The sequence below is a fragment of the Nycticebus coucang genome, chromosome 11 (assembly GCF_027406575.1).
Source record: "Nycticebus coucang isolate mNycCou1 chromosome 11, mNycCou1.pri, whole genome shotgun sequence".
Classification (NCBI taxonomy): domain Eukaryota; kingdom Metazoa; phylum Chordata; class Mammalia; order Primates; family Lorisidae; genus Nycticebus; species Nycticebus coucang.
Window position 1 is genome coordinate 37,264,930 of NC_069790.1, and position 20,428 is coordinate 37,285,357.

The following is a 20,428-nucleotide window of genomic DNA, read 5'->3' on the forward strand; positions in this document are numbered from 1 at the left end:
GCTCACATCTGTAATACCAGCACTTTGAGAGGCTGAGGTGGGAGGATTGTCGGAGGCCAAGAGTTTGATACAAGCCTGGGCAACATATTGAGACTCTCTCTACCAAAAAAAAGAAAACAAAGGAAAAGAAAAAAAGAAAAATCATCCAGGTTTAAGATTGCACACCTGCAGCCCTAGCTACTCAGGAGGCTGAGGCAGGAATACTGCTTGAGCACAGGAGTTTGAGGCTGCAGTGAGCTATGACACCACTGCATTCCAGATGGGCAACAAATCAAGACTCTGTATCAAGAGTAACAAAAACAAACAAAAGGGCAAAAGACTTGCATAAACATTTCTCCAAAGAAGATGTAAAAATGGCCATTAAGCACATACAAAGATGATCAACATTACTAATCACTAGGAAATGCAAATCAAAACTGTAATAAGATACCACTTCATGCTCATTAGCATGACTACTATCAAAAACAAAAACAGAAAATAAATACTGGCATGGATGTGGAGAAAGTGGAACCCTCTGTGCACTGTTGGTGGGAATAAAATACAGTATAGCTGTCCTGAAAAATACCAGTGGTTCCTCAAAAAGTTAAAAATAGAATCCCCATATGATTCAATAATTCCACTTCTGGATATATACCCCAAAGAATTGAAAATGGGGGTCTCAAAGAGATATTTGTGTATTCATGTTCACCTTAGTATTATTCATAGTAGCTAAAATGTGGAACCAACCCATGTGTCTATCAACAAAAGCATGGCCAAGAGAAATGTAATACTTATACGTATAATGGCATATGATTCAACCTTTAAAGGAAAGAAATTCTTAAATATGCTACAACATGGATGAACCTTGAGGACATTATTCTAAGTGAAATAAGCCAATCACAAAAGAGTAACACTGTATGAATCCACTTATATGAGGTACTTAGAGTAGTCAAAATCATAGAGAGAGAAAGCAGAATGATCATTGCCAGGGGCGGGGTGGGAGAGAATGAGAAGTTATCGTTAATGGGTTGCAGAGTTTTAGTTCCACAAGATGAAAAGAGTTATGGATACGGGTAGTGGTGAGGTTGCCCCCTGTTATGAACGTATTTAATACCACTGAACTATACACCTAAAATGGTTAAGGTGGTAAATTTTATGTAATATATATTTTACTGCAATAAAAATAGTTGAAGTATAAAAGATTATTGGTTGCCAGGTATTCAAAGGGGAAGGAGTAAGGGAGGGGGGACAGAGAGTGGGAGAGAGGGCGGAGCAGGCAGAGCACAGAGATTTGAAGGGCAGTGAAACTATTCTGTATGATATTATAAACATAAATGTATGTAATTATATATTTGTCAAAACTCACAGAACGTACAATACAAAGAATGAACTCTAATGAACTCTGGACTTTGGTTAATAATTTATCAATATTGGCTCATCAATTGTAACCAATGCAAGATGCTAATATCAGGGTAGAACGAAGTCGAGAAGTGTCCAGGCCGCACTCAACACCCTACCTGCAGCCTGGGACTGACTGTGAAACTGCCCACCACTGGGTTCATGCAGGCGACATACTGGCAGTTGTGGATTTCTTTAAGCATCACCTTCTGTCTATCATACCTGAAAGATAAAAAATAGAACATTAAACCCCAAACCTGGAGACAAAACCACAGACTCTGTCGTTCCCAAAGGACTTCCTCACAAATGGTCTCCTTATCTTTACAATCACCAAAAACATCAAAACTGAAGCTCAGAAAGCCGAAGGCGATGCAGCTCCTTCGATGCCAAAATTGAGATCTGGAGCTGAATCAACCTGAATGATCACTGTTCATTGCCTCTCATGGGACTCCACTTCTGGTCAGACTATCTTGTCCCTGCGGCCAGACTCCAGGAATGGGCCGGGACTCTCCCTGAAGTTAACGTCAGGGACTGCAGACTGCAGTGCCCAGTTATTTCCAAATATCCACATCCTCCAGAAGGAGGTCAAACTTCTCTTAAATAATTTAGAGTTAAGTCGATTATTAAAGAGGACAGGATGGCTGGATAGTCTTCATGTCCCAGGGATAGTATTCAATCCCATCTTCCAAATTCACAAAAGGAACGATTCCGTTTAATACAGTGAAAAGGAATATACAACATAGTAAATCCAAAAGGCATTACAGAAAATATTCCTCAGAAGATGAGGAAATTAAAGATAATTCCATTTAAAGGTGTTGATCTGTAACAATAATTAAAATTTGGTGGAGAATAAAACACAGAGAACTGCTTACCAATGTCCATAATCAATATGCTGTCGGATCAGAGTGTGAGGCTGAACAGTGCCGTATAAGTCCACTGCAGGCATGTTCATGTCATCGATAAAATAAACCAATTTTTTGTTTCCTCCCGGACCATAGATACGACCAGCTTTTTTCTCTAGAGGTTTCTCAAGAATTTCTGAAATTAACAAATAATTTTGTTCACCCATGAACGTAAGCTTTCTGTCCTTACCCCTTCTTTGTCTAATTCTTCATCTCTTTTGTTGGTTACAACCACACCATGGTTTCAGGTATTCCCTTTTCACAGGTTAAGACACCAGCAATGTGTCTCCAGCCACCTCCTCCTATGCCACACTCCCCAGCCAGCTTCCCTCCTATTGCCAATATCCCTCTACCTCTTCTTTTCAGGAAACCTCAACCTATGAACCACAACATCACACTGCCCAACACAATGGAGACAACTCCATCACCTAAGTGTGTGCTTTCCTCCTCCGTGCTGCTTTGATTTATGGCCACTGCTGTTTAGCCACAGTCTGGCCTCTCCGTCCTTCTCTGTAGTTCTGGAAGAAATATCTAGCAGCAACTCAAGAACACCCCCCATGCCTCTCAGGCCACTGCAGTGCAGAAGCACTCGGGAAAGTAGATGTGGACATTATCCATGTATGTGGACGTAAAGTTACATTTCTTCATATGACTGCATGACTTTGTGATATGTTTCGGATATTTTGTGTATGTGTATGTGTGTGTGCGTGTTTGAGACAAGAGTCTCACTCTGTCACCCTGGGTAGAATGCAGTAGCATCATCTTAGCTCACAGCAACCTCAAACTCTTGGGCTCAAGTGATACACTTGCCTCAGCCTCCTGAGAAGCTGAGTGACTGGCGCCCCTCATGATGCCTGTCTAGTTTTTCTATATTTAGTAGAGATGGGGTTTCGCTCTTGCTCAAGCTGGTCTTGAACTCCTGAGCTCAAGCAATCCACCTGCCTTGGCCTCCCGGAGTGCTGGATTACAGAAGTAAGCCACTGTGCATGGCCTGTGTTGATATGAGAGAGAATCATGGGTGTGGAAAGTGCTTAACAGTGTACCCCTGAGACATGATATCTAATTACTTCTTGACTCTCTGAACTACAAATACCTTGAGGCCAAGGAACTATCTTATATTCACTCCTGCTTCCTTGGTGAGGACCATAACAGAGAGTAATTTGTTAAATGAACCAATGAATGAATGAAGTATACAATGGATAAACCAGGCGTCCTCAAACTGTGGCCCACGGGCCACATGAAGCGGTGTGAATTGTATTTGTTCCCATTTTGTTTTTTACTTCAAAATAAGACATGTGCAGTGTGCATAGGAATTTGTTCATAGTTTGTTTTTTTTTAAACTATAGTCTGGCCCTCCAATGGTCTAAGGGACAGTGAATTGGCCCCCTGTTTAAAAAGTTTGAGGATGCCTGGGATAAACAAACACTTTACCCAAGCAACAGACCCTTGTTTCCAAATACTTGTTAGATATCACAGTTCCTATTAGCCATTGGTACCCAGATGTTTGGCCAACACTAAATCCACTTCTTTCTAAACTCACCTGCACATCACCTCTTTCTATTCACCTCTATATTCCTGCTTATGGAGTTAATGCTCTCCCAGTCAGCCAGATGCAAAGACTCTCAGTAATCTCATTGTCCAAGTTCTCTGCCTGCCTGACCATGGTCTGTAGATGGTACCTCAAGTCATTTGCTTATGTCTCTAACTTGCCACCTCCCCTTCTACAACTCTACTCCAGGGTCACATTACACTCTGCTAGCGCACTACCTAGGGACAGGTCTCCCTTCCTCAGACCTCTCTTCCCAAAAGACAGCTCAATTCCTTTCTCCCTAACTGTGGTTCACCACTTCCTACCAAATGCCACACCATCCCCTCAGCTTTCATCTCAGCATTCCCTGCAATTCGGGTGATCAACTATCCCAGGTTGCCTGGGACTGTCCAAGTTTTAACACTAAAAGTCCCATGTCCTGAAAAACTCCTTGACCTTTGGAAAACTGGACGATTGGTCCCTATGATGGCAGCATCACCTAACACAGCACAGTAGCCTTTCCCCTCTTCTACCTGGTCACCATGCTTCATGCTTTAGTCTCTGCAGATGCATCTCATTGACCGTGTCCCACAATTTTCTCTCTTTCATGTCTTTGCTTAAGTTAATCCTATCGCAATCTCTTTGTTGACCCATTTATTACCCAATCTGATACGTTTTCAATCCTAACTCTCTTTTAAAGCGCACCAACACCTACACCTCTTTCAATGCCTCTTACTAACAAACCATCATCCTTTTAGGAATTAGAAAGATGCACTCCCATTGTAGTCAAGCTATCTGCTCAGCTACTGACTGGTAGCCTAATCTTCCATTCATAGGTCATAAAGAGAGTCTTTCCTTCATGACTCTGAGTAGAAAACATACCCCACACAATGTCTGAGGAAAAGTAAATAAATAATATGTATTTGCCGAAGAAGTGAACGAAATAATGCTGAGCTGATTTTCTAACTGTTCCATTCACAAAGATAAGTAAGTTGAACTGTTTAAGAAAGAGATTACAGAAAAATCACTAGTGGGCACATTACTGATGCCAATGGGCAAGAAAAGTTACTGTTGGCCTGGACCTCTGTAAGAGCTCCCATGCGATCAGCGATCAGCGCCTAGACCTCTGTAAGAGCTGCACAAGATCAGCAATCAGCGCCTGGACCTCTGTAAGAGCTGCGCCGTGATCAGCAATCTGCCCCTGCCCAGACCCTGGTAAGAGCTGCGCCTGCTGGGCCTCCGCACGCCCTGACCGGGAACTCTGGGAGCCACACAACCCTGTGTCCTCCCTCCAATACCCTCCCTGCCTCCACACTGTCCTGCTCGTCTGGCCAGGGATACTGGTAGCCGCGTGCCCTCTGGAGCCCTCCTTCCTCTGTGCAGAGCCCTTCTCCTGGCCAGAGACTGCTGGAGCCTTGGTCTCTGAGCCAAAGTCACTGAGCGCCAGGCACTCCCAGAACCATGTGCACACACCACCCCCTCCTCCATTGCTGGATCTGGGTGTGTCACACTCTGGAGTTGCTCCCACAACCAGAACTCCCTGGCTGAGGCAGCCCCAGAGGAGCTACACGGGTCACTCCCTACAAAGATCCAGCAATAACAGAGTGATCCTGCTGGGGTCTAATCTTGGAGAGGCACCTCCCCAATTATGAGGACAGCTAGAGGCAACAGTGAAAAAACAATCATGAAGCAAAATCAACGGATAAACTCTGGCAATATGAATAATCAGAGTAGATCAACTCCCCCAAGGATCAATGAGGCAGACACAGCACAAGATCCCATGCACAAACAAATAGCTGAGATGTCAGAAATTGAATTCAGAATCTGGATAGCAAATAAGATCGAACTAGAATTCCAAGCAGTAACCCAAAAGATATCTCAAGAATTCAACGAATTTAAAGACCAAATGACCAAAGATTTTGACACACTGAGACAAGAAGTTGCAGCCCTCAAAGATCTGAGAAACACAGTAGAATCCCTCAATAACAGAATGGAGCAAGCAGAAGAAAGGATTTCTGACATTGAAGACAAAGCTTTCCAACGCTCCCAAACTCTCAAAGAGGACGAGAAATGGAGGGCAAAAACAGATCACTCTCTCAGAGAGCTCTGGGATAACTCGAAGAAAACCAATATTCGTCTTATAGGGATCCCCGAAAGCAACGAAGTGGCTTCACAAGGCACAGAGTCTCTTCTCCATGAGATTATAAAAGAGAACTTTCCAGACATGCCAAGAGATTCTGAAATTCAGATAGCAGACAGTTTCAGAACTCCAGCATGACTCAACCCAAATAAGACATCCCCCAGACACATCATAATCAATTTCACTAAAGTTAATATGAAGGAGAAAATTCTGAAAGCAGCCAGACGAAAGAAAACCATCACTTACAAGGGGAAGAATATTAGAATAACTGCAGATCTCTCTGCTGAAACCTTTCAAGCTAGAAGAAGATGGTCATCGACTTTTAATCTCCTAAAACAAAGTAATTTGACATCTGTACCAGAATGTTTATTGCAGCCCAATTCATAATTGCTAAGTCATGGAAGAAGTCCAAGTGCCCATCAACCCACAAATGGACTAGCAAATTGTAGTACATGTATACCATGGAATATTATGCAGCCTTAAAGAAAGATAGAGACTTTACCTCTTTCATGTTTACATGGATGGAGCTGGAACACATTCTTCTTAGCAAAGTATCTCAGGAATGGAAGAAAAACTACCCAAGGTACCCAGCCCTACTATGAAGCTAATTTATAGCTTTCACATGAAGGCTATAATACAAGTATAGCACAAGAATATGGGAAAGGGCCAAGGGAGGGGAAGGGAGGGGGGAGGTTATGGTGGAGGGAAGGTAATAGGTGGGGCCAAACCTACGGTGCATCTTAGAATGGGTACAGGCGAAACTTACTAAAGGCAGAATACAAATGTCTACATACAATAACTAAGAAAATGCCATGAAGGCCATGTTGAACAGTTTGATGAGATTATTTCAGATTGTATATGAAACCAGCACATTGTACCTCTTGATTGCACTAATGTACATAGCTATGATTTAACAATAAAAAAAAATAAAAAATAAAACAATAAAAAAAAAAGAAAAGTTATTGTTAGTCTTCAGTGATGGCTAAGAAGACAACACCACACATGATGCACACAAACACCCCAGGAACCCACAGTCAGGGCAGCTCGACAGCATTAATAACTGACTGGACAATGGAGTGTTTTGCTGTCCCCATGATGGAACCCCCATTACCCTTCTGCACAGGGACAGGCCTTCCACCGTCAGCACTTTGTCATCTTCCCTCTGCTTTCCAGAGCTGCTATGCTCCCATTCCTGACCCTGGGAATGCCCCAAGTCTGCATGGCTCTCTGAATCACACTGACAGAATTACTTAATAGTTCAAAGTTATTCTCATAGTTCTTTTATGATTTAATTAATGGCTCACGGTCTGTCACTTCCTCAAGGCAATTTCACTAAATTTCTCCTAAGTTAATCTCACACTTGGAAAAAGTAACCAGACCATCCTTCCTTGAGGATACTCTTAAACTGCCAGGGCTACATGCAGTCAATTAAAGGCAACCAAATGAGTTTGAGGCAATTAACCCTATTGATGTAAATTTTTACTGTTCTGAAGTGTAATAATCCAAAGAAAACCATGAGTGATATAAAAGGCCACAACTACAACAATAAATGTGTAAACAAAGTATATTTATCCAGAATGATGATGAATAGAAATTTATCTGAGACCTAAGCAAAAAAAATCACTAAATCCTAGGGGACGGTATCAGTCCCGCCTTGGTGGGTTTGGATCTTCTGTTTCTGGACTACCCAGGAGCAGCACTCACTCTGCAGGGACGCAGACGTTGTGTAGTAGTTGAAAGGCACGCGGGATACCACGTATTCCTCGGAAAGACCTGCCAGGGTGTCACCTACGAAGACTGTTTTCCCCACTCCTGCGTTTCCTACCAGCATTACTGGTCTTCCTTTCTTAAGCAACAGCTCCACGAAATACCTCAGACGAGTTGTCTCTGATGTATGAACCAGAACCGTCTAGGGGAAAAAAGCAAAATGAGACAAAAGTCAGATAGAGACTCTCACACATACAAAGATACTCCTAAATTGTAAAGCTTAATATTTATGTTTTTAAAAGTTGGCTATTTATCTATTTGTATACCATATTGCCTCACAAAGAGTGTGAAATGGCTTACAGAAATACAAGAACACAAATAAATGAAAACCAGACTCGGGGAACACAGACTAAAATATAAGATTAGGACAAGGAGAGATGTAGACATGCAGGAAATGGACACAGCTGTTATAAGACAGTGGATTCTGGGTTTAAGACATATACACACATACCCCAGACATAAACAAAGCAAAAAGGACAGTTAACAATTTGGTCACATTTCTTGGTGCCCAAATTTAAAAGGAGGGAGGAGAAAACTACTTGTGGGATTTGTATTGCTCATAAGAAACAGACACACATTCTGTTTTGGGTGAAGTTCTTGTCTACCTGCTTAGCATTGACTGAACACAACTGAATATTTTATAGATCATTCGGGATCATTGTCATAATGTGAGCATTCACTTTGTTGTAATTCATTGATGCTCTTATGGCCTATTAAAAGAGTCTGTTTTGTGCTACCTTAAATGGCCCTTAACTACTTAAAAAAAAATTAGGGCTGCCTTTTGTATTTCTCTCTTTTCTTGCTGTTAGTTATTTGATTTTTGATTTAGCTCCTGGCTCTCTTTCCCACACCAAAACCAGTAATTAACTGAGAGCTCAGAATATGGCAAGTATTACACTAAGCTCTTTACACGCATTATGTAAAAGACACAAACCTCTCAGGAGCGCTTTGTCATCCTTTTCATTTCAGAGATAGGGAAACTAAACCTTAGGGAGCATAAATTACTTAGCCACAGTCACAATCGACTAATAAGTGGTGGTCCTTGGATTCGTGCCCACGCCTGTCCAGAGCCTGAGCTCTGTCCTACTGACCACACAGAACGCCTGTCAGAGCGTGGACATTAGAGCCAGGCCGCCTGGGTTGGAGTCCTGCTCTGTTGGTTTTAGCGTGACCAACTCTTTTTAGTTTGTCCAGGATTTCGTGGTTTTAAAAATCTAAATTCAGTGTTCCAGAAACTCCCCCAGTCCCAGGCACACTAGAACCATTGGTCCTCTTATACTTGTTACCAGTATAAGTGCAGATACATTTCTTATCTGTCTCTCTATTTCTCCTTTTAAAAAAAGGGCTAGTAACATCCCAAGCCTTGGAACAGTGATTTGCTATATGTGTGCCTGTTATGGGAAGATCTTAATGGTACAGTGAAACATTTTAAAGATCATTAATTACTTTCAAAAGAATTTCAAAGCCCAGTAAGTATATTCTTGTTTTTACTCTTTTTTTTTGACCAACATAATTTAAGTCTGCCATTGGAGTTTAACTATGGGGTTGAGTGTACCATGAGATAGTAAAAGTTGAAAAACACTGCTTTAGAAGGTTGTTGCAAGGATTAAATTAGTTAATCTATTGACAGGACTTGGAAAAGGCCTGACCTATCACAGAATATTACTATCTGCTATTACTAACGATAGTTCTTTTCTACTGTAGTGAGAGGTTGTTCGTCAGATACCTACATCTGCTACATCTGCGTGTAATGTTAGACTACAGAGCTCTCATAGGTTTTCTGTTGAATAAAAGATCTTAACAATGAAAAGGTATATCAACTTGTGATATCAGTTTTTAAGTCGTCAATATTTTTTGGTTGATTATGAGTTCTCAGCTTTCCATGGCAAAATCAGATTAGCAGGTAGTTGAATTGTAGGTAGGTTGAACAAAAACAGATTTCCAGATAGATGAAGTAGATATACCAGACATTACTGGCCACCTCCAACACCTCTTTCTCCATGTCCTCCTTTCTGGCAACCCCGCCCCACTTTGCCCAAGTCCCCATGCTTCCTCCACACAGTTGATAGCTTCAAGAGCACATCCTGGCTCGGGAGGGGGATGGCCACTCATCATAGCCAGTCAGGGCAAACCCACTACCCAGAGGGAGACTAAGTAAGGGAGGCATGTGGCCCTGTCTGGGACCGGATGCAGGAGGCAATCGGGGCTCCAAAGAGAGGTGTGAGAAAGCTCCTGTTCCCGCTAAGGGTGACTCCTGTGACCACTGAATCTTCTTGAAACCAGAAAGGACAGCAGTCTCAAAATGCAGCCAGCATTAACAGCAGAGCAGAATGATGGGGAGATGAGAATCCTCCGTGATCTAGCCAAACCACAGAAGGAATCTGTCTTGGCGTTCACGTACCTCTGAGTTCATGTTTATGAAATGATGAGTTTCTCCATTGTTGGTGTTAAGGGTTGTATTGGGTCCAAAATTTATCTGGTGAGGTCCTAACACCCAGACCCTCAGAATGGGACTGTATTTGGAAATAGGGTTGTTGCAGATGAGATGAAGCCAGACTGGAATGATGTCATAGGCCAGGGTGATAACATTATACAGAGATAATGGGTCTCCCCACGTTCATGTGTTGAAGGCCTAACTCCGCACCTTGGAATGTGATTGTATGTGGAGATAAGGCCTTTAAAGAGGTGGTTAGGTTAAAATGAGGCTGTTAGGGTGAGCCCTAATCCAATCTGTCTGGTGTCCTTATGAGAATTTTTTTTTTTTTTTTTAACTAGAGATAAGGTCTCATTATGTCTCCTAGACTGGAACTCCTGGCCTAGGTGTTCCTCCAGCCTTAGCCTCCCTAGCAGCTGGAATTGTAGGTGTGGTCACTGTGCTTGGCTAATTTTTTTAGAGACAGGGTTTATTTCTGTTGCCCTTAGCTAGACTTGAACTCCTGGGCTCGAGCAATCCTTCCACGCAGCCTATCAAAGTGCTGAGATTATAGGCATGATCCCTGCACTCAGCCAAGAAGGGGAAATTTATGCACAGAGGGAGGTATCAAGGAAAACATTCATGTGAGGGCACAGAAAGAAGGGGTGTGTGTGCAAGCCCAAGAGGAAAGCCTTAGGAGAAAGCAAACTTCCAGTTTTCAGAATTGTGAGAAAACAAATTTGTGTGGTGTAAGTCATCTGGTCTGTGGTATTTGGTTATGGTAACTCCAGCAAGCTAATGGAGGAGGCCCTCAGAGAGTAAGTTCTAAGACCACCAGTGTATGTCTGCGACTGCAGCAAGTCCCGTGCCCTGGATATATTATGTTCCTTCTGATACATACCTGTGATAAAGTCTCACTTACAGATAAGGCCCAGGACGAGATTGACAATAATAAAATAGAGAAATTATGAGATATGCCAGCATCACTACTCTTGCACTTTTGAGGATGGCTAAGTAAAACGAGGATTGTTTGAACATAAGCACTGTGATATGTCACAGGGGATGATCACTGAGACAGCTAAGTGACCAACGTGCAGGCAGCGTCAGCTTTGTAGATCAGGCTGAACAACTGGATGATTCACATCATGGTTGGGGTGAGTGGGATGGCAGGAGATTTCGTTATGTTACTCAGAACAGTGTATAGTTTAAAACTTACAAATTGCTGATTTCTAGAATTTTCTATTGAATACGATCACTCCATGGTTGACCATAATTAATTATCACTTTTTTATGACAAGAAGATTTAAAATCTATTTTCTTAGCAATTTTCAAAACTATAATGCATTTTTATTAACTATAGTCATGATATTGTACAACAGACCTCTTGAACTTACTCCTTCTGTGTAACTGAAATCTTGTATCTTTTAAGCAACATTTCCCCAAACCCAGCCCCTGGTAACTACCATTCTTCTGTCTGCTTGCATGAGTTCAACTTTTTAGATTCCACAAATAAGTGAGATTATGCAGCATTTGTCTTTCTGGGTCTGGATTATTTCACTTAACATAACATCCTCCAGGTTCATTGATGTTCTTGCAGAAGACAGAATTTCCTCCTTTTAAAAAGCCAAATAGTACAGATTTGAGTATCTCTTATCTGAAATGCTGGGGACCAGATTGTTTTGCATTTCATTTTTTTTTTTTTTTTGTATTTTGGAATATTTGTATTATACTTACTGGTTGAGTACCCCCGTGGGGTACTGAAATTCTAAATGCTCCAACAAGCATTTCCTTGAGCATCATGCTGGAGCTCAAAACATTTTTAATTTTGGAGCTTTTTTGAATTTTTGGATTAGCAATACTCAACCTGTATTCCTATGTATATGCACCCCACTTTCTTTGTAGATTCATCCATTAATTCCATATATTAGCTACTGTGGATAATCCTGCAATGAACATGGGAATGCAGACATCTCTTTGACATACTAATTTTATTTCCTTTGTATTTTTTATTTTTTTATTTTTGTCGAGGCAGAGTTCTACCCTATGCCCTGAGCAGAATGCAGTGGCGTCATAGCTCACTGCAACCTCAGACTCGGGCTGTAGGCGTCCTGCTGCCTCAGCCTCTGGGGCCGCTGGGATTATAGGCGCTTGCCGCTGTGCCCGGCTGGGTTTTTCCATTTTTTTCACGTGTTGGGGTCTCACTCTCGCTCTGACAAGCCTCGAACTCCTGAGCTCAAGCAATTCTCCCGCCTCAGCCTCCCACAGTGCTGGGATTACAGGCGTGAGCCACTGTGCCCGGCTCATTTCCTTTGTATTTATACTCCAGAGTGGGGTTGCTGGATCATATGATAATTCTATTTTTGTTTTTTTAAGGAACCTCCATATTGTTTTCTATGACTACTAATTGACATTCTCACCAACAGTGTGCAAAGGTTTATTCTTCTCCTTATCCTCCTAACACTTGTGATCTTTCATCTCTTTCACAGTAGCTATTCTAACAGGTGTGCAGTGACATCTCATTGTGGTTAATACAGATTCTGGTACTGAGAAGTATGGTGCTGTTGCAGTAGACACCTAAAAAACATGGAAGTGACTTTGAAACTAAGTAAGAGGAGAGGCTAAAAGAGTTTTGAGGTGTAAGAAAAAGCCTAGATTGCCTTGAAGAGATTGTTGGGTATAAATATATACATTAAAGATGCTCCTGGTGAGGTCTCAGACAGAAATGAGGACATGTTACTAGTCACAGGAGGCAAGGAATGTGTGTCTGAACTGTGTTCTAGTGCTCTGTGGAAAACAGAATCTGTGAGTGACGAACTCAAATACCTAACTAACTGAGCAGATTCCTAAGAAAAGTTTTAAAGGTATGACCTAGTTTTTCTTTACTGCCAGTAAAATGAGAGAGGAGAGAGATAAATTAAAGAAGGAATTTTTAAGTAAAAAGAAACCAGAACTTGAAGATTTGGAAAACTGTCAGCCTATCCATATTATAAGAACTGAGAAAGTGTGTCCTGGAGGGAACAAGGTGTGGCCAATCACTCCATGAAGACATTGTGGGGGTGTGACCTTTGGATCTCCTTGGCCATCTCAGCAGAAGCCTGGACTAGAGATGGGGTGAAAACAGCACAAATAGGTCTAGCTTGGGCTGGAAAGGATGGAGACAGCACAAAACGAAGGGAGGCTATGGAACTTCTTGGATTCTACAGGACAAGGTAGTTGAGCTATCTGGCTGCAAACGTCTATTATCCTTGAAGAAAAGAGAAAAATGACCCTGAACACAATTCAGAGATCAGCAAAGCTCCCACTGCCCCCATGGGCCCCAAAGGTGCAGGCCTGGGAGATGACGTTGTGTCCGCCTTGATTTCACAGAGTGGGGTCACTCCATCAGGGGCAGGATGTTACTACTCAGGGCCTCAGAGACAGGGCGGCCCCACAGGGCGATGGCAAAAGGCTGCCTCTATAACCTCCGTGAACCCAGAGGACAGGACGTTGAGCCAAAGAGGATTATTTTCCAGCCTTAAAAATCTCATGCAATGTTCCCTGCTAGGTTCTGGACTTGCTTGGGGCCTGAGAGCCTTTTCGTCTATCTGATTCCTCCCTTTGGGGATGGAAATGTCTACCTGACTTGCGTCCCACCATTACATTTTACAAGCAGTTAACTTCCCTGGTTTCACAAGTTTACAGCTGGGAGTAATTTTGCCTGAGAACAAAATGCACCTCCAGATTCACCCAGCTTGATATAGATGATATTTAGATGAGATTTGGGGCTTAGAGGTGATGCTAGAATATGTTAAGACTTTGGGCTATTGGAATGGGGGTAAACACATTTTGCATGTTAGAAAGTGAATTTGGGGGGTCTGGAGGGAAGATTGTTATGGGCTGAAATGTGTCTCTCTTAAAATTCATATACGGAAGCCCTAACCCTCAGTACCTCAGAATGTGACTATCTGTGGACATACAGCCTTCAAAAAAAGGTAAGTTAAAACGAGGCCCCTAGGGTGGGCCTTCATCCAACGTGAGAGAAACGCACTGGGTTTTCTGTTCCTCCGCACTGAATGGCTCCTGACTGCTGCAGTGGACATCACCTACATTCTACTTACATAGCTTTACTTAAAATAGGAAGCTCCAAAATGAATCAGAATGACATGATTTTGAGAAAGAAACATAAGAAAAGGATTACAGATTGAGGGATAATAGGAAGATAGTCAAAAAAATAACTCAATCTAAGAGAAATGTAGAAGGGCAATCTAAAAAAAAATGAAGAAAAGAGAAAGTAAAGAGAAATATTCATTTGGATTTTTCAGCTGCCATGTGACTCTGAAACATAGGAGTTGAGATTAAACATATTCATTTTATGGGTGAGGGGTTAAAACAAAGAAGTTACCTGTGAAAAGTGCTATCTAAGAAATCTATAAGAAAGCCTGTCAGTTGAGTGTTGCTGTCCTCTGCACCTACCTGCAGAGGTGCGTCTGGATCCATAGTAAACTGGGGGATTTTGTCAGCCCAGGGCAAGAACTTCTTAGTTTTGTGGTCCAGATAATAATCAAAGATTGTTCCCTGGGATGGAAACTTCACTGCTTTCATCTCTTTATGCCACCACCGGCTGAAGTCAGCTTGATAATCAGAAAGCTAAGAGAGTAAGAGAAATCCTCACTGTAGACAGAAAGGCAATAAAAGCAATAAAACAAATAACTAGAAATAACTTATAATGAGTGATACTATCAAAGAAGTAGAAAGCTCTAATTGCCATCTTATCCATCAGGTACAAATTTTGTGGAATGATTACTAACTCAAAAAGGTAAAATTAGGTGAACGTTAGATTACCTCTTAGTTGTTCAGTATAACAAGGAGCTATTACACAAACACTGTGTTAAGTAGTGGTTTTCAAACACCATTGTGATTTCTGCTAATTCTATATCAATAGAATGAACTGGCCCAGTGGCTCTTATATCTATGAAATGACCTGGTCCAGTGATTTCTATGTCCATAGGATAACCTGGCCCACTGAATTCTATGCCCATAGGATGACTGAACCCAGTGACCCATAGAATGATGTGACCTAGTGAATCTGCTGAACTCTAAAAACACTGTGTATGTTTACTGCTTTCAGCAACCTCATTTTTATCTAAGACCTCAACTTCCATTTTTCCCAGAGAAATTTTTAAATCCGTTTTTATTTTGGCGTTCCTCTTTCCCTGCCCTATAGCCCACAAGTAGGGCTAAGATGGGTGATCTATCTTTCTGGAGTAGCTTCCCCCATCACCTTCAGAACCCAGCTGAGCTCACCTTCTACCCACCACCATTCACGTCTTAAAAAGTTTAGGTTCATTAGGCTGTGTAAGGTATTTTAAAACTCTACAAAAGTTGGTCCTAAACCAGGTCACAGCAGAGGATATTACTTACCTGGCATTATCATTAGGCAAATTATATACAAATTCTACTTTACAGATTTTGGTGACAAATCATTCAACTAAAATGCATTTATCGGCTCAGTGCCCATAGCTAAGTGGTTGGGGCACTGGCCACATGCACCAGGGCTGGTGGGTTCAAACCCAGCCCAGGCCTGCTAAACAACAATGACAACTACAACAACAACAAAAAATAGCTGGGCATTGTGGTGGGCGCTGGTTGTCCCAGCTACTTGGGAAGCTGTGGCAAGAGAATCGCTTAAGCCAGTAGTTCTCAACCTGTAGGTCACGACCCCTTTTTAACAATGAAAATACACTGTGACATTAGGAAGGTTGAGAACCACTGGCTTAAGCCCTAGAGTTTGAGGTTGCCGTGATGCCATAGTACTCTACCCAGGGTGACACAGTGAAACTCTTTTCCTCTCCCACCCCCACAAAAATGCATTTATCCTACAGTAGGGAAGAAAGCAAACAGGGTCTCCGCCCTCACAGAGTTTATGGGGACGACAGAGGGAGAGACACAGGGGTGCATGGTAACAGCAGAGGCTAAGCCAATAAATGCAGAAAACACAGAAACAGATAAATAGGAGTCTTGAAAGTAAAGCTGGCTACACATCAGAGTAATGGGTCATCTTTTTAAGTGAATGTTCACAGAAGAAATCTTTGAGATAAACGATTAAGGGAAAGACCATTTCAGGAAGAGTCCAGCATGTGCAAAGATCCTGTGGTCTGAACAGACTTGGTGTGTTCAAGAAACTGGCCAGTGCAGCTGAGGTTTGGGAAGGGAAGAGGGGAAAGCAGAGGAAAAACAGGAAAAGACAGGCAGAACTAGAGGCAGAGGCCTGTAAATAGAATTAAAAGTTTGAAATCCTACGCTAAAGGCAATAGGAATCCACTAAAGTGTTTTAAACTCTGGAGGATAATACTGTTTACATTTTTAAAAGTCACTCTGACTGCTGAGTGGATGATGAACTATAGGCCACGAGTAAGCAGAAAGCACAATGAGGAGGGTACTTCAGAACCAAGTGGGAAATGACGGCCCTGGATGGAATGTAGCTCAGAAAGAGGTGATGTGACATTTTGGGAGCCTGCGAGGGGAGGATCGCTTGAACCTGTGAGTTGGAGGTTGCAGTGAGCTATGACGAAACTATTGCACTCTAGCCCCTGGCAACAGGGAGAGACCATTTTGGAGGTTGTTTGCAATGGACTCAGTTAAGAACACAAGCCCTGGGTCAGCATGCTTCACTTAATTTTTTTTTTTTTTTAATTGTTGGGGATTCATTGAGGGTACAATAAGCCAGGTTACACTGATTGCAATTGTTAGGTAAAGTCACTCTTGCAATCATGTCTTGCCCCCATAAAGTGTGACACACACCAAGGCCCCAACCCCCTCCCTCCGTCCCTCTTTCTGCTTTCCCCCCCATAACCTTAATTGTCATTAATTGTCCTCATATCAAAATTGAGTACATAGGATTCATGCTTCTCCATTCTTGTGATGCTTTACTAAGAATAATGTCTTCCACTTCCATCCAGGTTAATACGAAGGATGTAAAGTCTCCATTTTTTTTAATGGCTGAATAGTATTCCATGGTATACATATATCACAGCTTGTTAATCCATTCCTGGGTTGGTGGGCATTTAGGCTGTTTACACATTTTGGCGATTGTAAATTGAGCTGCAATAAACAGTCTAGTACAAGTGTCCTTATGATAAAAGGATTTTTTTCCTTCTGGGTAGATGCCCAGTAATGGGATTGCAGGATCAAATGGGAGGTCTAGCTTGAGTGCTTTGTGGTTTCTCCATACTTCCTTCCAGAAAGGTTGTACTAGTTTGCAGTCCTACCAGCAGTGTAAAAGTGTTCCCTTCTCTCCACATCCACGCCAGCATCTGCAGTTTTGAGATTTTGAGATGTGGGCCATTCTCACTGGGGTTAGATGATATCTCAGGGTTGTTTTGATTTGCATTTCTCTAATATATAAAGATAATGAACATTTTTTCATGTGTTTGTTAGCCATTCGTCTGTCATCTTTAGAGAAAGTTCTATTCACGTCTCTTGCCCATTGATATATGGGATTGTTGGCTTTTTTCATGTGGATGAATTTGAGTTCTCTATAGATCCTAGTTATCAAGCTTTTGTCTGATTGAAAATATCCTTTCCCATTGTGTAGGTTGTCTCTTTGCTTTGGTTATTGTCTCCTTAGCTGTACAGAAGCTTTTCAGTTGAATGAAGTCCCATTTGTTTATTTTTGTTGTTGTTGCAATTGCCATGGCAGTCTTCTTCATGAAGTCTTTCCCCAGGCCAATATCTTCCAGTGTTTTCCTATGCTTTCTTTGAGGATTTTTATTGTTTCATGCCTTAAATTTAAGTCCTTTATCCATCTTGAATCAATTTTTGTGAGTGGGGAAAGGTGTGGGTCCAGTTTCAGTCTTTTACATGTAGACATCCAGTTCTCCCAACACCATTTATTGAATAGGGAGTCTTTCCCCCAAGGTATGTTCTTGTTTGGTTTATCGAAGATTAGGTGGTTGTAAGATGTTAGTTTCATTTCTTGGTGTTCAATTCGATTCCAAGTGTCTATGTCTCTGTTTTTGTGCCAGTACCATGCTGTCTTGAGCACTATGGCTTTGTAGTACAGACTAAAATCTGGTATGCTGATGCCCCCAGCTTTATTTTTATTACTAAGAACTGCCTTAGCTATACGGGTTTTTTTCCGGTTCCATACAAAACGCAGAATCATTTTTTCCAAATCTTGAAAGTACGAGGTTGGTATTTTGATGGGAATGGCATTGAATAGGTAGATTGCTTTGGGAAGTATAGACATTTTAACAATGTTGATTCTTCCTATCCATGAGCATGGTATGTTCTTCCATTTGTTAATATCCTCCACTATTTCCTTTTGAGGATTTCATAATTTTCTTTATAGAGGTCCTTCACGTCCTTCGTTAGGTATATTCCTAGGTATTTCATTTTCTTTGAAACTATGGTGAAGGGAGTTGTGTCCTTAATTAGCTTCTCATCTTGACTGTTATTGGTGTATACAAAGGCTACTGACTTGTGGACATTGATTTTATATCCTGAAACATTACTGTCTTTTTTGATGACTTCTAGGAGTCTTGTGGTTGAGTCTTTGGGGTTCTCTAAGTATAAGATCATGTCGACAGCAAAGAGGGAGAGTTTGACCTCCTCTGCTCCCATTTGAATTCCCTTTATTTCCTTGTCTTGCCTAATTGTATTGCCTAGAACTTCCAGCACTATGTTGAATAGTAAAGGTGACAGAGGACAACCTTGTCTGGTTCCAGTTCTAAGAGGAAAAGCTTTGAGTTTTACTCCATTCAGTAAAATATTGGCTGTGGGTTTGTCATAGATAGCTTCAATCAGTTTTAGAAATGTGCCACCTATGCCTATACTCTTCAGTGTTCTAATTAGAAAAGGATGCTGGATTTTATCAAATGCTTTTTCTGCATCTATTGAGAGGATCATGTGATCTTTATTTTTGCCTCTGTTAATATGGTGGATAATGTTTATGGACTTGCGTATGTTAAACCAGCCTTGCATCCCTGGGATGAAGCCTACTTGATCATGATGAATGACTTTTTTGATGATAAGCCGTAATCTATTGGTTAGGATTTTGTTGAGAATTTTTGCATCTATATTCATGAGTGAGATTGGTCTGAAATTCTCCTTTTTGTTTGGGTCTTTTCCTGGTTTTGGTATCAGGGTGATGTTTGCTTCATAGAATGTGTTGGGGAAGATTCCTTCTTCCTCAATTTTTTGGAATAATTTCTGCAGTACAGGAATAAGCTCTTCCTTGAAGGTTTGATAGAATTCTGGAGTGAAGCCATGTGGACCAGAGCATTTTTTGGTTGGAAGATTTTTTATTGTTTCTTTGATCTCAGTGCTTGAAATTGGTCTGTTCAGGAGCTCTATTTCTTCCTGGCTGAGTCTAGGGAGAGGGTGTGATTCCAAATATTGATCCATTTCCTTCACATTGTCAAATTTCTGGGCATAGAGTTTCTGGTAGTATTCAGAGATGATCTCTTGTATCTCTGTGGGATCAGTTGTTATTTCCCCTTTATCATTTCTGATTGAGGTTACTAGAGATTTTACTTTTCTATTCCTCGTTAGTCTGGCCAATGGTTTATCTATTTTATTTATTTTTTCAAAAAACCAACTCCTTGTTTCATTAATTTTCTGAATGATTCTTTTGTTTTCAATTTCATTGATCTCTGATTTGATTTTGGATATTTATTTTCTTCTACTGAGTTTAGGCTTAGATTGTTCTTCTTTTTCCAATTCCATAAGATCTCTTGTGAGATTGTTGATGCGCTCTCTTTCTGTTTTTCGAATGTAGGCATCTAAAGCGATGAATTTTCCTCTCAAAACTGCTTTTGCAGTATCCCACAGGTTTTGGTAGCTTGTGTCTTCATTGTTGTTATGCTCAAGGAAGTTAATGATTTCCTGTTTTATTTCTTGCTGCACCCATCTATTATTCAACAGAAGATTGTTTAATTTCCATGCCTTTGGGTGGGGTCGAGCATTTTTGTTAGAGTTGAGTTCCACCTTTAGTGCCTTATGGTCTGAGAAGATACAAGGTAAAATTTCAATTCTTTTGATTCTGTTGATATTTGTTTTGTGTCCCAGGATATGATCAATTTTGGAGAATGTTCCATGGGGTGATGAGAAGAATGTATATTCTTTATCTTTGGGATGGAGTGTTCTATATGTGTCTATCAAGCACAGTTGTTCTAGGGTCTCATTTAAATCTCTTATATCTCTGTTTAATTTCTGTTTAGAGGATCTGTCCAGCTCTGTAAGAGGAGTGTTAAAGTCCCCTGTTTTTATGGTATTATCAGATATCATATTGCTCAGACTGAGTAAGGTCTGTTTCAAGAATC

The 20,428-nt window shown here is 41.3% G+C and overlaps 1 protein-coding gene across 1 annotated transcript in view; it reads right to left on the bottom strand.

Annotated features, from left to right (window-relative positions):
• Nucleotides 1-20,428, bottom strand: part of DNAH11 (dynein axonemal heavy chain 11) — a 389,834-nt gene that overhangs the window by 173,497 nt on the left and 195,909 nt on the right. Inside the window, exons 45-48 of the mRNA XM_053553503.1 lie at nucleotides 14,580-14,753; nucleotides 7,652-7,856; nucleotides 2,250-2,415; nucleotides 1,497-1,599 (exon numbers count right to left, since the gene is read on the bottom strand). Of these exons, the coding sequence (XP_053409478.1) occupies nucleotides 1,497-1,599; nucleotides 2,250-2,415; nucleotides 7,652-7,856; nucleotides 14,580-14,753 (648 nt within the window). The remainder of the gene's footprint in view (nucleotides 1-1,496; nucleotides 1,600-2,249; nucleotides 2,416-7,651; nucleotides 7,857-14,579; nucleotides 14,754-20,428) is intronic.